General features: G+C 47.7%; 2 protein-coding genes across 2 annotated transcripts; both read right to left on the bottom strand.

Moving 5' to 3' along the window:
• Positions 1 to 811: 811 nt before the first annotated feature.
• Positions 812 to 14084, bottom strand: LOC142656446 (protein spinster homolog 1-like). The gene is made up of 12 exons (XM_075831372.1): positions 14035 to 14084; positions 12748 to 12975; positions 12292 to 12357; positions 11545 to 11681; positions 10901 to 11052; positions 10657 to 10726; positions 10217 to 10359; positions 9980 to 10132; positions 9216 to 9405; positions 8686 to 8751; positions 8323 to 8421; positions 812 to 1152 (listed from the first exon to the last, which is right to left on the bottom strand). The coding sequence occupies exons 2-12, from the start codon at positions 12947 to 12949 to the stop codon at positions 844 to 846; spliced, it is 1587 nt and encodes a 528-aa protein (XP_075687487.1). The 5' UTR covers positions 12950 to 12975; positions 14035 to 14084; the 3' UTR covers positions 812 to 843.
• On the bottom strand, positions 2593 to 8246 carry LOC142656123 (uncharacterized). The gene is made up of 3 exons (XM_075831013.1): positions 8235 to 8246; positions 7124 to 7283; positions 2593 to 4612 (listed from the first exon to the last, which is right to left on the bottom strand). The coding sequence occupies exons 1-3, from the start codon at positions 8244 to 8246 to the stop codon at positions 3642 to 3644; spliced, it is 1143 nt and encodes a 380-aa protein (XP_075687128.1). The 3' UTR covers positions 2593 to 3641.
• Positions 14085 to 15523: the final 1439 nt, after the last annotated feature.

Below are 15523 nucleotides of genomic sequence, written 5' to 3'. Positions count from 1 at the left end.
TTGTTATTCCCTCTTAATAATGAGTTGTACAATATTGACACATATATAATATACGCAGGAAGTACGTTTTTTCCTCCTTGTTACAAAACCATCAATAGCGTCGTCAGACACCGTGAACAGGCGTTCACTCCAACAAGGGCAACACATGGGCCATGAATTTTCCTTGCCACTGCAGGGTTATTGAACGGCAGTCATAGCTCTAGTGGACTTAACACGGGCTGAATGGCCAATATTCCCTGATGAATTCGGGCCATAAAGAAACGCGTCGGGAGGAAAATATTGATCGCTAACATTGAAACGAGGTTTCCCAGTGCTCTTGTTTTGAGGAGTCCAACCAAGTGCACCTGACAACAGAACGGGTAGGGGGGTAATTACCCGAGAGGCTCTAGAATTATTTGCAAGATGACGATTGGGATAAATAAGATATAAAATAAAAAAATGGAGCTTACATTTTGATAGCCCTGAAAGTTTACGGTATAAACGACTGAGTCTTTTTCAATTCTACATCTCCTAAGCTTGGATGATACATTGAATTGTGCTATTGAATGTTTTATAACAAGGAGGAAAAAATGTACTTCCTACATATATTATATATGTGTCAATATTGTGCAACACATTTTTAAGAAGGAACAAAAGTAAAAGTTATGTTTTAAGAAACTCCAGTTCTACTCCAGTGGTTTTGTCTTTGATAATTGTGGAGCACTCTATCGGATCATAATCTTGGTGAAAGACTATAAAATTCACTATCTTTCTACCGTCTGTCAGAAAAGACAATTTCCCCCACTAACGATTACCATAAACCATGATTTTCAACACTAAAAAAAATAAGTATTTGTTAACGCATTAGAATAGGATTAGGGATTTGTGATTATTTAACATTTTCTGACCATAGAGCCAGTGTAAATCCAAGGTTGAGCTGCACTTTAATTCTGCAGGACACATGAGTAGACAGTGGACATACACACAGACAGGGTAGATACCTTCAGACTCCATGTCTGCCCTCTTTCGGTCTTTCTCAAGAAAGAGGGCAGCTGCCAAGAACAATCCTCCTCCGATAGCGCTCACGAATACGCAGACCATGAGGGCATATTTCAGGCTGTTAAACATCAGCAGGTCGGATTCTGGCTTTCCTCTGCGGATGAGGTCAGATAGCTGAGGATAAGAAAATAACACATTGTTATGTAAGATGAATTATGGGAAATATCAGAATATGTGTAGATTTTCTCAGACAGCGGAGTGGTCGTGAGTGACAGCTCCTCACTGAGGGTGCTGTATGGGCCTTGTGTGTGCACTATATGGTGGCTATATCTTTACTTGACCTGCCTAAGTAGAGTCGTGTGTTAACGAACCTTCCTTTAACCCATCCTATCCCCCCACCCCCACCTTTAGGAAAGACACGTGACACCGAGGTTGGATGTGAAATGGCCACAGCAGCCGTTTATTAATTTTACAGTTTTATAAAAACAATTTAAATCCGAAACCTTCGGATAACTAGTTAGGAATCCACCAGAGAATTCCTCCTAATAATTCACATGACCCAACATGGGTCAGAAACGTAAATAACAATTTAACGTTAACATTAACCCGAGCAGAGGAAGTCCTTGAAGCCCTTTCAGATGTTCCTTATTAAGAACACACCGAATTAGCCATCTGCAAACCACCAATTACCTCCAGCCGTAAACCAGCTCGGAAGCACCGTTCACCTCTGCAGATGGCTCCAACCACTAGAAGTCCACTTCAAGGGGATAACACCCGATGAAGCCCTCAAGTGATATACCGACCACTAGAAGTCCACTTCAAAGGGATAACACCCGATGAAGCCTTCAAGTGATATACCTTCTACCAGAAGACCACTTCAAAGGGATAACACCCGATGAAGTCTTCAACCATGTACCTTTTTTGGGGGACGCATACCCCCGATGCGACCCCCCCACCATTTTGTACTGACTGGCCTCAAGGACTCCCCCCGCCAGCTGCCATGACACCAGAACCTACTCAGGAAAAAAGGAAAAACATGTTAGATAAGCACACAAATAAAAAACAACACTCCTATATGGACGTACGCAAAGACCCACCACGTAACAAACCAAGGGCGGGAGGGTGGGAGCTTGTCCTTACTGTGTTACTCCCTCCGCTGCTTCCGGCTCAATGCCGAAAACAGCGGGAAGAGCAGCAACGGCCCCCTGACTCCTCCCTGACCCCCTCCAACTCCCTCCAACTCTCCCTCACAAGTTAACCCTTTCCCTACCAGGGAGGTCATGGAGGCTTCCCTTCAGCCCTGCAGGCTCCGTCCAGCCCCTTCTTGACCTGCCTAAGTAGAGTCGTGTGTTAACGAACCTTCCTTTAACCCATCCTATCCCCCCACCCCCACCTTTAGGAAAGACACGTGACACCGAGGTTGGATGTGAAATGGCCACAGCAGCCGTTTATTAATTTTACAGTTTTATAAAAACAATTTAAATCCGAAACCTTCGGATAACTAGTTAGGAATCCACCAGAGAATTCCTCCTAATAATTCACATGACCCAACATGGGTCAGAAACGTAAATAACAATTTAACGTTAACATTAACCCGAGCAGAGGAAGTCCTTGAAGCCCTTTCAGATGTTCCTTATTAAGAACACACCGAATTAGCCATCTGCAAACCACCAATTACCTCCAGCCGTAAACCAGCTCGGAAGCACCGTTCACCTCTGCAGATGGCTCCAACCACTAGAAGTCCACTTCAAGGGGATAACACCCGATGAAGCCCTCAAGTGATATACCGACCACTAGAAGTCCACTTCAAAGGGATAACACCCGATGAAGCCTTCAAGTGATATACCTTCTACCAGAAGACCACTTCAAAGGGATAACACCCGATGAAGTCTTCAACCATGTACCTTTTTTGGGGGACGCATACCCCCGATGCGACCCCCCCACCATTTTGTACTGACTGGCCTCAAGGACTCCCCCCGCCACAGCGAAACAGGCCTTGACCACCTTAAGCCTGTGAGTTCCTCCACACCACCACCGCCCTTTCTATGCCTTCTGCTATCGCCAAGCTCCAAAGATCAATGCCAACCTCGGTCAGATGAACCCCGTCACTCCTCCAGAAATTCCCCACTCCTGACTCCAAATCCCTATGCCTCACGCAAATGCCCCCGTTTTTTGCCACAAAACGGGACACCGCCCGATTAACTTTAATGCGAGCCTTATTGACTCTCTCCACAGATCTAGCTAACCGCCAGTGCTTTCTTGGGACTATGTCCGACCACACTATCACCAACTTGGGATAAGATACCCACAAACACAACATATCATGTTTGATATCCCGCACCAACTCACGAAAGGGGCGGACTCCTAAGTCATTCCCACCCACGTGCAACACTAAGACCTCCGGAACCCTATCAAGCCGAGCATATGTCTGGAATTCCGCCAACACCCTGCTCCACGACATACCTCTAAAACCCAGCCAATGCACAACCGCATCCTGTCGCGGAATGCGCAACTGGCGACCATCCGGGCGGACGTCCGCCCTCAAAGCCCCCCAGTGCACGTAAGAATGACCCATCAACCACACCAAACACGGAGGCGAATCTGAAACGGAAAAAACAATTAGGCACCACCATATAACATTTTTAAAGCGTTAACAACAAAATTCATAACATATGGGGGCGGACATAGGACTTAAACCTGTTGGACTCCCAACGACCAATACGCCTCACCCCCTCATCATCCAACCCCCAGCGCCCCGCTTCTGTTGCTGCGCCAATCCTGAAGGAATGAGATGAATATGAGCCTGCCGCGACACCAACCGCCGTCAAACATTTTTTAAATACAGCTCCAAACTGAAACCTGGACAAAAACGACCCGTCCACATGACGTAACAAAGGCAAATCTGGAGACCCCCTGTTTGGCGTAAAACCCCGCATGCACTCTACTGGGCACATAACCGACCCCGGGAGGGCGAACAAAACTATCAGTTTTCCCTTCCCTACTTGGTCAGTTTTTGACCGACGCAACCATACCTCCAGCCGATCTGCGAATAGGCTCACCTCCCCAGATCTCAGCCCCCCTGCCTGTTTGGTACTTGGCGACACCAACTCACCTATTCTAAATGCCCCAAAGAACGCTAACGAAAAAGCCAACCGAAACAAATCCATTTCGTCTGAAGAACGACAGACCGATGCTAATGAACCGCCCAACGAGCTAAGCAAAGCAAACGACACAGGCCTTCTACTATCCGCCTCCACCCTACCTCGGTGCAACCCCTTCAAAGCCTGCGATACCAGAAATTCCTTCGATACATCCTGAAAGCCCCGCAACTTAAACCCAAACGCCACCGCAGATATGAACCGGTTCACCTTCGCCACTGAAAACCCCGCCTCCCAGGCGTCCCCTAACCAGTACAAAAGTGCCACCAACCTGTCTCTATCCGTATTGACGTCACCCAACTCTCTTACCCACTCCTCCCACTGCCTCCAACAAGCAGCATAAGCACTCCACGTCGTGCGCGCCAAAGACCTTTGTAACAGTTGTTCTACGGGACCGATACCAGATCCCAAAGATGCTCCGGACAAGCCAAACCAAGACGTTCCGCTCCCGGTGCCAATTGCCGAAACCGGTCCCACTGCGAGCGAGAAAGAGCATCAGCGATACAATTCCGTACACCCGGGACATGCACCGCCACCACCCACGCGTTCAACGACAAACACACCAACACTAAATGTCGCAACAATTGAACTACCGGAGGAGAGGACGCCGTGATGTTATTAATGGCAAGCACCACCCCCATGTTGTCGCAGTAAAAACGGACCTTCTTATCCCTGAGCCTGTCCCCCCAAATGGTAGCCGCCACCACGATGGGAAACAGCTCGAGCAGGGCCAGATTCCGCGTGAGTCCACTGGACACCCAGCTAGCCGGCCATTGACCTGCTCACCACGGACCTCCCCCGTAAGCTCCAAAACCGCCCGCCCCAGCCGCATCCGTAAAAATATTCAAATCACTCGTATCCTGCGCTGGGGCCATCCATAGCGAGCGACCATTGTACTGGCCCAAGAAGTCATCCCAAACCTGAAGATCAGCTCGGTGCTCCTCCTTGAGCCGCACAAAATGATGCGGCGCACGCACTCCCGCCGTTGCCGCCGCCAACCTCCTACCAAACACCCTCCCCATCGGCATAATCCGGCAGGCGAAATTCAACTTCCCCAGCAGCGACTGAAGCTCCCGCAGCGTCATTTTCTTCATTCTACAAGCCCGCCGAACCTCCAGCCTCAAAGCACCCAACTTATCCGCAGGGAGACGACACTCCATTGCCACCGAGTCTATTTCGATTCCCAAAAAACAAATCGTCGCTACCGGGCCCTCCGTTTTTTCTGGCGCCAAAGGAATCCCAAAATCCCTCGCCACCTTCTGCAGTGCATGAAGCAAATTACCGCAAACCGGCGAACCGCCCGGGCCAACGCACAAAAAATCATCTAAGTAATGGATCAACGAGTCGACCCCGGATACTCCCCTCGTTACCCACTCCACGAAGCTACTAAACGCCTCGAAGTATGCACAAGAAAGGGAACACCCCATCGGAAGGCACCGATCCACGTAAAAAGCCCCATTCCAAAAACAACCCAACAGCCGTTGGCTTTCTGGATGAACCGGCAACAACCTGAACGCCGCCTCGATGTCGGTTTTTGCTAGCAGCGCACCTGGACCCGCAGCCCGCACTAACCCCACCGCCTTATCGAATGAGGTATAAACTACGGAGCACAACTCGTGATCAATCCCGTCATTTACCGACGAACCCTTGGGATACGATAAATGTTGAATCAAACGAAATTTTCCGGGCTCGCGTTTAGGGACAATACCCAACGGGGACACAACTAAATCTTTTACCGGCGACTCAACAAACGGCCCCGACATGCGGCCCAACGAAACTTCTTTTAACAACTTTTCCGACACGACTTTTGCATGCAAGTAAGCCGATTTTAAATTCCTCCGCGTAACCGGAACCTCATAAGGAGGCGGAGGAATAACAAAACCAACCCGAAACCCTTCGTAAAGCAACTTAGCCGCCGCCCTATCCGGATACTCATTTAGATAAGGGGCCATCTTTTCCACCCTCACCGGCGACACCCCCTTGACCAGCCGCGGAGGGCTGGTTTCCTGACCTCTTTTTCCGCATACATTTTGCCGCCCCGTGTGAAGCCCCATTACACTCGGAACACACGTGCTTGAACTTGCACGTGGCCCCGAACTTACACTGGCCTTCATTAAATTGCCAGCAAAAACCCGCCTTTCCCCCGCCGCTTTGTCCAACCTGACTAGACTGGCCTCCCTGGCCGGCGCTCCCGGGAAAGGACTGCCTAACCGGAGCCGTAACCCGTAACCAGAGAGCAATATCCTTCTGGTCCCACCGAATCGCCGGCCGAACCGCTTTTCGCTGACGGAATTGCTCATCGTACCGCAGCCACGCCTGACCCCCATACGCCCTATGAGCCTCCCCAATGGCATCAAAATAACAAAACAACGCCGAACAATTTTCCGGCGCCTTTTCCCCTATCACACTAGCCAATATGGCGAACGCCTGCGACCAATTAACGAACGTTTGCGGGATAAGCCTATACCGCCGCCGTTCTTCCTCGTCCTTTTTACTCTCGTCCCGCTTGCTCTTATCCAAATTAAATTTAGCGAGCGGCAAGAGAGAAAAAATCTCCACATATTCGTCCTTCCAGATCCGCTCGCGCACCTCCTGCTTTAAATGCGCCCCCAACGGACCCTCGAAACAAACGTACACCTCCCCCCGAGCACGGTCATCAATATGCACCCGATCGCCATCCTTTTGTGCCTCGGTCTGTACCGACACCGCGACCGCCTCCCTAACTGCCAGCACGGGCCGCGCCTGTACCAATCCCACGTCCCTGGGGCCCTCCCACACTACCGCCGGGGACACTTCCGAAACTACCGGCGCCGCCGCCCTATCCAGGCGCCCGACCAGCTCCCTCAAGCAACCCACTAAATCTGCCAGACCCGCGCCATCGCGCCCGCCCGCGCCACTACCGGCCACCGATGCGACGCTAGCAGCCCCCCCGCTGACACCCGACATAAAAATCGCTGGATACGACAATGATGGAGTTACACACTCACCGGGCCGCACAGGCGCTGTGTTCCCGTCAGCCGGACCATCCTGACCTCGACGATACACGTCCAGTTCACCTTCCTCCAGCTCCTCTCTCGCAGACGACTGGCCATCCCACCGACATCTTCGGATCGGAGATGATGAAGCGCTGACTGATGGGCCGGCAACCTGCCGCCCGACCGATGGAACCCAGACTTCCGACTGGACCTGTTGCCTCAACGTCGCTGCAGATCTAGGCGTCCGTCTCGCTGATCCTGAAGAGGCCTGCCCCCTGGCCGGAACATCACCAGGCGGGGCGGCCGTACCTCGTCTTCCAGATCTTCCATCCGATGGTGGAGGGGTGACAGGGAGCCCGGCCTGCGACTCCCTGCTCACCGCCGGACCCCGTCGCGGCTTGGGATTCCTGCCAGGACGCAGGGCCTGGGAAGGGGCGGTCCCCCCAGCTGCCTGGCCTGCAGCGTCCGAGATCGGGCTCCCTCTGCGACGCCGTGTCCGCGGGACTGTCTCAGGACTAAGGCGCTCTGGAGGTCGAGACCGCCGGGAGGGACGGGTCGACCTGGCCTGCGTCGCCGTCACCCCCGGCAACGCTCTCTGCCTGCTCCTGACAGGAGCAGTTGTTGCCGACTCCCCCCCCGCCGCCATGCTAGGAAGGGGGCCGGGGGAGGGGAGCCTGTCCCCTGCAACAGACCCCGAACGCCGGGCCTGACATGGCAACACGGCGTCCGGGATCCTCGCTAATGCAGCCACGGTCTCCTCCAGCCATCCGGGACCGTGGTGCACAGCAGCAGCTCGCAGCTGCTCTAACAAAAATGCCTCTGACATGCTGTACGAGCGCGGGCAACAGGGAGCTTGTCCTTACTGTGTTACTCCCTCCGCTGCTTCCGGCTCAATGCCGAAAACAGCGGGAAGAGCAGCAACGGCCCCCTGACTCCTCCCTGACCCCCTCCAACTCCCTCCAACTCTCCCTCACAAGTTAACCCTTTCCCTACCAGGGAGGTCATGGAGGCTTCCCTTCAGCCCTGCAGGCTCCGTCCAGCCCCTTCTGTCTGTTTGGTGGGGGTGTACTGTATTAGTGCTGTCTCCTTTGTGTGAAATGTATGTGCGTGGTAAGTTGTTCACAAAGGGTGTCATGCAGGCTAAGACTGACCCCAATGGTAAAGAATTTAGTTTATATACCCTTTAGGATGATGATGTAACTAATACTTACCACTCCGATCAGAGAGGGGCTCCATGCATCACCCAGCAGGTGGGACACAATTATTTGTAGGGCCTCCGCTGTGGATCGTCTTCTGGGGGTCACCACACTCTAAAACAAGAAGACATTCTGAGTAGGCAGAAAAAAGTTACTGAACCTAACTCAACAATGGCAGCCAGACAAAGTGACGGAATATCTGCGCTACAATATCTGCAGACAGCGCAGTCTGTACTTGTAGTGTCCTCCGTCTCTTGTCTGGCAGTTATTGCAGAGTCAGTGGCATTTCATAAACTAGGCCGGAAAATAGACATTAGGTAAAATAAATGTAATTTTAGCTGTAATAGAGAAACATCCTCGTGGTTTCTGATCACTTACCAGCAGGATGTCGTCCACAATGGCAAAATTCAGTGCCAGCAATAACGCCCCGATGGAGATGAAAATCTGAGGGGAGACAAAATTTTCAGAAAAAACTAAATGGGGAATACGGGGAGGGGGCAGTACAATAAGTTACCTCTTATCCTGAACTCTGCTGCACAGGGTGGGTATTAAACCTGCGTATAGACCTTACACTGTATAATAATGTATATGTGTATGAATACCTGTGTGTCTATGTGTATGTATAGCAGTATATCTGTATGTGTATGATATCCACAGGTATACACTGCATGTATGTATATAAAGGTATACTGTATGTTTATATATGTCTGCCTAATGATTCAGTATGTGTATGTAAAGCTGTATATCTGTGTGTGTATGGTATCCACAGCTATATACAGTATGATTGTATGTATAGGTGTATATGTATGTATATCTACAGGTATGTGTATGGATATTGTTTCTTCACCTTTTTAATATAATTAAAAGAAAAAACATCAATGACAGAAAGCTGTTCATCAGCCACTTACATAGGAGGCCACAAGGCTGAAACTTGCCAATAACAAAGCCAAGAGCAGGAAAGGGGCGCCACCCAGCATTCCGCACGCACAGACTAATGCGTCTGCCCGCGGGTTGATTTTCCTGAACCTCTTGCTTATCTCCACGCCAGCTCCAACTCCCACGATTCCGGTGATCACAGTGATCATGCCAAAAATCAGACTGCAAAGAAAGACATTATAGAGGTCATCAAATGGATTCTCCACAATTGTATATAAATGATGATTAAAGGACCTGAGTATGACTACTGCTCCAACTATCTGCATGTATCTAAAGATTAAATCCATAAACTCTGTTCTCAGGCTGACAGGGCTCTCTATGGACCTATCCCAAATATCTTGTCAGTATAGAGCAGACTGTCACGTAGCAGTCTATATACACTATGAGGGTGAGGTTTTATATCACAGAATTGTTGAACATTTTTTTGTGCGGTTTGGCAAATAAATATCCACAAGAATTCATTCACTGCAAATACACATTGCGGAAATGTCGCACATTTTTACAGTGGATTTTACCCTTAGCAATGCAAAGGGTGAAATCTGTGGCACATCCGCAGTAAAATCCACATTTAACACCCCATGTCTGAACCTACCCTGTAAATAGATGGCTGCCAGGAGCCCTGACCACTCACCGCGTAGCCGTGCCCAAAACTCACTTAGAGAAAGGAAGAGTATGGACATAATGGGAGATAGCCGCCCTCACAACCTCCTGGCACACACAGTAAATAAGCGTTTACCTGTCATCAAATTGACATATTGCAGTCTGACATGGATCACTTCTGTATAGGAGGACCCGGGCCCGCTTGTAGAAGGACAGAGCCCAGTGGGAGAGGGAGCCGGAAACAAATGTCACAGTTGTGAATCCCAGCATGGAAAGCATAAAGCTCGGGCTGCAGAGAGAGAGAGAAATGTGAGTGACACAAGAGACACGGAGTAAAGCCAGCGACAACCATCACTACACAGAAAACACTCACTTTTTCAGCAGAGCTTTCACGTCGGTCGTCCAAGAATTGTTGTTTGGGTGTTTATAGCTTTTTTGTTCTGCGGCTCCTCTGGATGGTTCCTTCATAAAGAAGATAAGAAGCAGGACGGCTATAATCCCCAGACCTGGAATGATCTGTCCAGAAGAAGGAGGAGACAATGTATATTATATATATAGAAGTATTACAAATATGAAGTGACTGAAACCAGATTAAGGGGCAAAACCTAGAAATGACTAATAACAAAAAACAACACATGTCAGTGTCCATAAATGACGGTCTACAGCCTCCGGACTGATACTCAAAGAGCTGGAACTTTCCCAAGTCCCTACTTATTGTTTATGGGTCCAGAAGATAATGGGAGCAATTCCAATAACAAGACAAAAAATGAAATAATAGTTTGCCTGCAGGAATCCTGCAATCCTCTCACTTACCCGCAGTGCCCAGTGCCAGTCACCACCAAGAGCGCTTGTCACTTTGGCCCCCATGATGTATCCAAGGCCACTTAATAGGCAAAAATGAAGAAGATTTATAGTTAAGAAAGGGCATAATCTCTGCACAAATATAACTATAGACATAGATATAAACAGTATAAACTTCCACACTCATTATTTATATTAGACACTTTTTGTATCCAGTTAATAATTGTAAAATAATGTGTTTACACAGGACACTCACCAGCCTACGGGGATAGCAGTCCAAAAGATGGACAACATGCGGCTTCGCTGGTCTGCTACAAATAGGTCGGCGATGATGGAGGGGGCAATGGTGGAGTAACTTGCCGCACCGATCCCAACCAGTCCTCGCATGAGCAGGAACAGCCAGAAATACTGGGGAAAAGGAAAAAAAATCATAATTAATAACATCTTTAGTAAAGCTTTACCATTGGGACTTTAATATTGATGGCCTATTGTTAGGATAGACAATGGAAGAAGTAGATCAAAACTGGTGCAGAGGAAAAATGAAGTATTTGCCCATGGAAACCAATCAGGTTGTTGCTTTTATTTTCCTTAAGATCTCTAGAAAAGTGAGAGGTGGAATCTGATTGGTTGCCATGGGCATCTACTCCACTTTTGCACCAGTTTTGATATATCTCCTCCAGGGAATGTATGATTGATGTGGGTCCGTGGCACTCCTGTGAGCGATGTGTCCCTTTCATTGTTTACACAGGTACATCGGCTTGTAGATAAGGGCGGCTGTGACTGGCACTGCAGCTTGTCCCATTCACTTCATTGGGTCGCTTGTTGTGGGTTATCAATGGGATAAGGTTATCAATGGGAATGTACCAGAAAACCCCTTTAATAATAAACTCAGGATGTTACCTTATCAGGAATAAATGAGCTGCCAAGGATGGAGGCTGACCAGAGGGTGATCCCAATACAGAGCAGATATTTTCTATTCCAGTGATCACCCAAATATCCAAATACTGGAGCCACCAACATGAAGCTGCAGAGGAAGACTGAAAGGGAAGGGGGAGAGAAGAGGTGAAAGGAAGATACAACAGACATTTATATATGGACAAACTATTAAAACCAAATTCCCCACTTTTTTTTAATTCCCACTCTCATTCATTAATGTAAAGCCTAACCCTTCAATTACTTTTGCAGTTTGATAAAACTTTTTGTAAATCTGTGTATATAGTAAAAACGATATAGTACATCTTAATGTCATATTTTGGGTTATCACTGGAACCCATCAACAAGCAGGTAAATGCTGCTGATGGATGTTATTATGGCCTTATTATGGATTTGTCAGCCCAGTCACAGCAGAACACCATTATCCTAGGTTTTCATGTCGCGTCACGTCGCAAAAACACTGCAAAATCGTGCTGTTTTGTGGCGATTTATGGCAATAAAACACATTTTGACCGCGACGTGTGTACCCAGCCTTATGTAGTGCAACCGACTGTCTTATTTCTTCACTAGAACCTGATGACATCACAACCTTGTGTCAGTCAGATCATGAGATTCCAGGGAATAGATTCGTCACCTTCTCTAGAATATTGGTTTAGTTCCCAAAATGGCGGATTCCAGGTGACTTACAAAACAAGATTTTATATTAATATTTACCTGCTTGCAGCAAACCAGATCCACTGTCTTTCAGATTAAATGATTTTTCTAAATATGGCAGCGCCCCTGTCAGATAAAAAGAGAGATGTCACTAGAAGCAATGCATGTATTTCCATCATATAGGTATAAGGCATATTAATGGAAGCGACCACTGGGACCCCCACCGATCTCTAGAATGGGCGTCAGCGCTATAGAATCTTAAGGCACTGGAGGCCGTTCTGGATATGGGAGCAATGGAGACGAGCAGCCGCCACCACTGACTTTACACAGTCCGCGCTGCTGCTAGATGCAAGAGAGCGAATACAAGTGATTTAGATAAACGATTATAGCGCACACTCCTGCGCACTCTCCTGCACTATAACCGTTTTTCTACTGAAATTGGAGGTTCGCTATAAGTGCCTCCACAGCTACAGTACTGATAAACCCCAGAAATAAAATGAAGTACCCCACACCTACCAGTGACACTGAGCCGATCCATGTAGGATAGCAGATTTATATAGAACAGAATCCCTACAATAACGATGGATCGTGTGTAGGAGATTCCAGTACGGTCATGTACGTCCTCTGCTCTGGGGCTTTCGCCATCGTCTTCATCCATTTCACATGGAGGAGCCAAAAGGCCTTTCTCCACATCCACGTCCTCATGGCGAGACGCCATGTTCACGGATTTTGAGACTGTAAACTCTGAAAATAAAACAGAAAAGGGACATAATATTTAATCACTTTATATTACTATTGGGGTATATTCACATGCGGCAGATTTATTGCATAGATTTCTGTGACTGCCAATAAGTTCCATTCATCTTCATCAGCAAGCATATGGATTTCTGCAAGTCCCATTCAGATGAATGGAAAAGTTGCACAAATTTTTGCACTAAATCTGCAGCGTGTGAATTCCCCCTTATAATTAATATCTCATTATTCAAGAAATTCTAATAGATAATATGGAATGTCAGGACCACAGACAAATATTAATAAATAATAATAATGTACTAATACAGCGTTCTATACAGATGGGAAAAACAGACAAATTGATCTCGGTATCGCTCGCCGCACTGGTTCTATGATGATTCTGATTTATGCCGTCTGATAGAAAAAAGCAGTACAAGCACTTTCAAGTATAAAATATGGCGCTCACTCAGAAATCACCACCATTTTTTAGGTCTCCTTTGGATCTATGGGCAGAACTTGTCTGGCTTATGGCATCTGATGGATGATGCTGAGATTTGTTTTACACAGATTGTATATAGAAACACCACAAGCTAAATACACGGCAGCGTACATAACCCCATAGACGAACATTAGCTGCACATTTGGGATCTTACTGCTCTGTCTTCCTGAACATTATAAAGGGGTTGTCTCATCAAAACCACTACTGTCCATATGTCCCAGGAGTCAGATCTTTAGTGATCAGGTGATCGCCGGATTACTGTCTTCAGAGAAGGGTTAACTTAATAAAACAATCCATTTAACTATGACCGTTTCATAATCCGGAATGTCTGTGATCTTTACTGTGGAATTATTGTTTAGAAGATAATTCTATATGTTATACAGGTGAGTCCCATTGATATATGTTCCTCCATGTATACGATGCCCACGACCATGCAGCAGAGCTCAGCGATCTGTGCCAATCAGCTGCTGTAGAATTAGATGTGCGGATGGGGAGTAAGGTGTATAATAATCTGCTGGAAAAGTCTTATCACCCTTGTTAAATGTAATAAATTGAATAAACTGGGTACTCACAAGTATTTTTCTCTCCACTAGACGGCGCTCACAATCTCTCTCTCTTTTCTCACTCTCTCTGCGCTCTCATCATGTGAACGGTGGTAATCAAGGCCACGTCCATTCTATTCCTTTGTGACATCATCGCTTTGTTACATAGGAGTTGAGGCCACGTCCATTCTATTCCTTTGTGACATCATCGCTTTGTGACATAGGAGTTGAGGCCACGTCCATTCTATTCCTTTGTGACATCATCGCTTTGTGACATAGGAGTTGAGGGCACTGTGATGTAAGTGTTAATAAACAATGGGTGGCTCAGTTATATGACTACTGTACAATAATGTGATGGCCCCTCTTATATAACCTGTCTCACTATTTAACATCCTCTATCTGTATCAGTGCTTTCTAACCTGTGGCTGTCAGGCTGCTATGTAACTACAACTCCCAGCATGTACTGACAAGTTACAGCACATTCCTCCATATATATGTATGTGCAGAGCCATGGGTCCTATCTTTATACATATAATACTATATATTGTTACACATTTGTCATTCTACAATATCTCTACTTCTAGTCCAGTTACTTATACCTATACAGTATATACACCCAAGGCATCCACCACCTGGGGGCCTCTACAGTCACCCCCTCCCACTTTACACCAGGGACCTTAAAAGATTTGTTCCAACTAGACAACCCCTTTTCAGCATGCAGCCTCTCCAGGTCTCAGGTCTATCTGAGGGCGGCCATACATTAGTATTACATGGCGCCCATTCCAATCAGGTCCTAGGTAGGGAACTTCAGTGGTTCTAATCTCGGCCTTTTGTTGGAGGATTATTAATGGACGACCCCTCTATATAACATCCATATAATCTCATTTATATTATTTTACTTCTATGGAAGTGTAAACCTGTCCATAATAGAAAATGGAAATCAACTCGCTAGAATAAATTGGCCTCCGGCACTCTGTAGTGTAATGGAAGTCAATGGGAGACTCATGGACATGACCTGGATATACAGAAGGAGAACAGTGGTTCAGAGACTTAAACCAGTATCATCTTCTGATGCGTCTCAAGCTGGTGACATAACATTAAAGGTAACCCAGACCGGACCCCCTTTATACTGACCCTAGATCAGACCCCCCTGTATACAGACCCCACACCAGAGCCCCCCTTTTACCGACCCCCAGTTTACAGACCAAAGACACCAAACTACCCTTTTACAGATCTCAGACGAGATGTTCAGCTTCCGAACTCTCCCTGTTCCTGCGCTTCCCATAGCTTTCAGACGCACCGAGAATTAGCGTAGATTCCCCCTTTTTCAAAGAATTTCCAGGCATTCCGCTAGAGGTGGCATGTATGTCATCAGGGCCGCCATCAGGGGGGTATTACTGGTACTCCCGTCAGGGGCCCGGCCACATGGATGAAGTAAAAGGGGCCCGCCGGGCTGCCGTCGCCCCCCCCCCCTCGGACTGTTGCCCCCCCCCTCGCAACGCTCACGGGCCCCCCCTCG

Source organism: Rhinoderma darwinii, chromosome 6 (assembly GCF_050947455.1).
Source record: "Rhinoderma darwinii isolate aRhiDar2 chromosome 6, aRhiDar2.hap1, whole genome shotgun sequence".
In the NCBI taxonomy this organism is placed as follows: Eukaryota; Metazoa; Chordata; class Amphibia; order Anura; family Rhinodermatidae; genus Rhinoderma; species Rhinoderma darwinii.
The sequence above is the reverse complement of the archived record's forward strand: the minus strand, read 5'-3'. Positions and strand labels throughout refer to the sequence as shown.

Coding starts and splice junctions, on each gene's coding strand:
- LOC142656123 (XM_075831013.1), bottom strand. Junction 4,613..7,123: donor CACAGCGCCTGTGCGGCCCG/GTGAGTGTGTAA, acceptor TCTCGCTCGCAG/TGGGACCGGTTTCGGCAATT.
- LOC142656446 (XM_075831372.1), bottom strand. CDS start 12,949: ATGGCGTCTCGCCATGAGGACGTGGATGTGGAGAAAGGCCTTTTGGCT. Junction 12,358..12,747: donor GGATCGGCTCAGTGTCACTG/GTAGGTGTGGGG, acceptor TTTATCTGACAG/GGGCGCTGCCATATTTAGAA. Junction 1,153..8,322: donor GCCCCTCTCTGATCGGAGTG/GTAAGTATTAGT, acceptor TCTTATCCTCAG/CTATCTGACCTCATCCGCAG.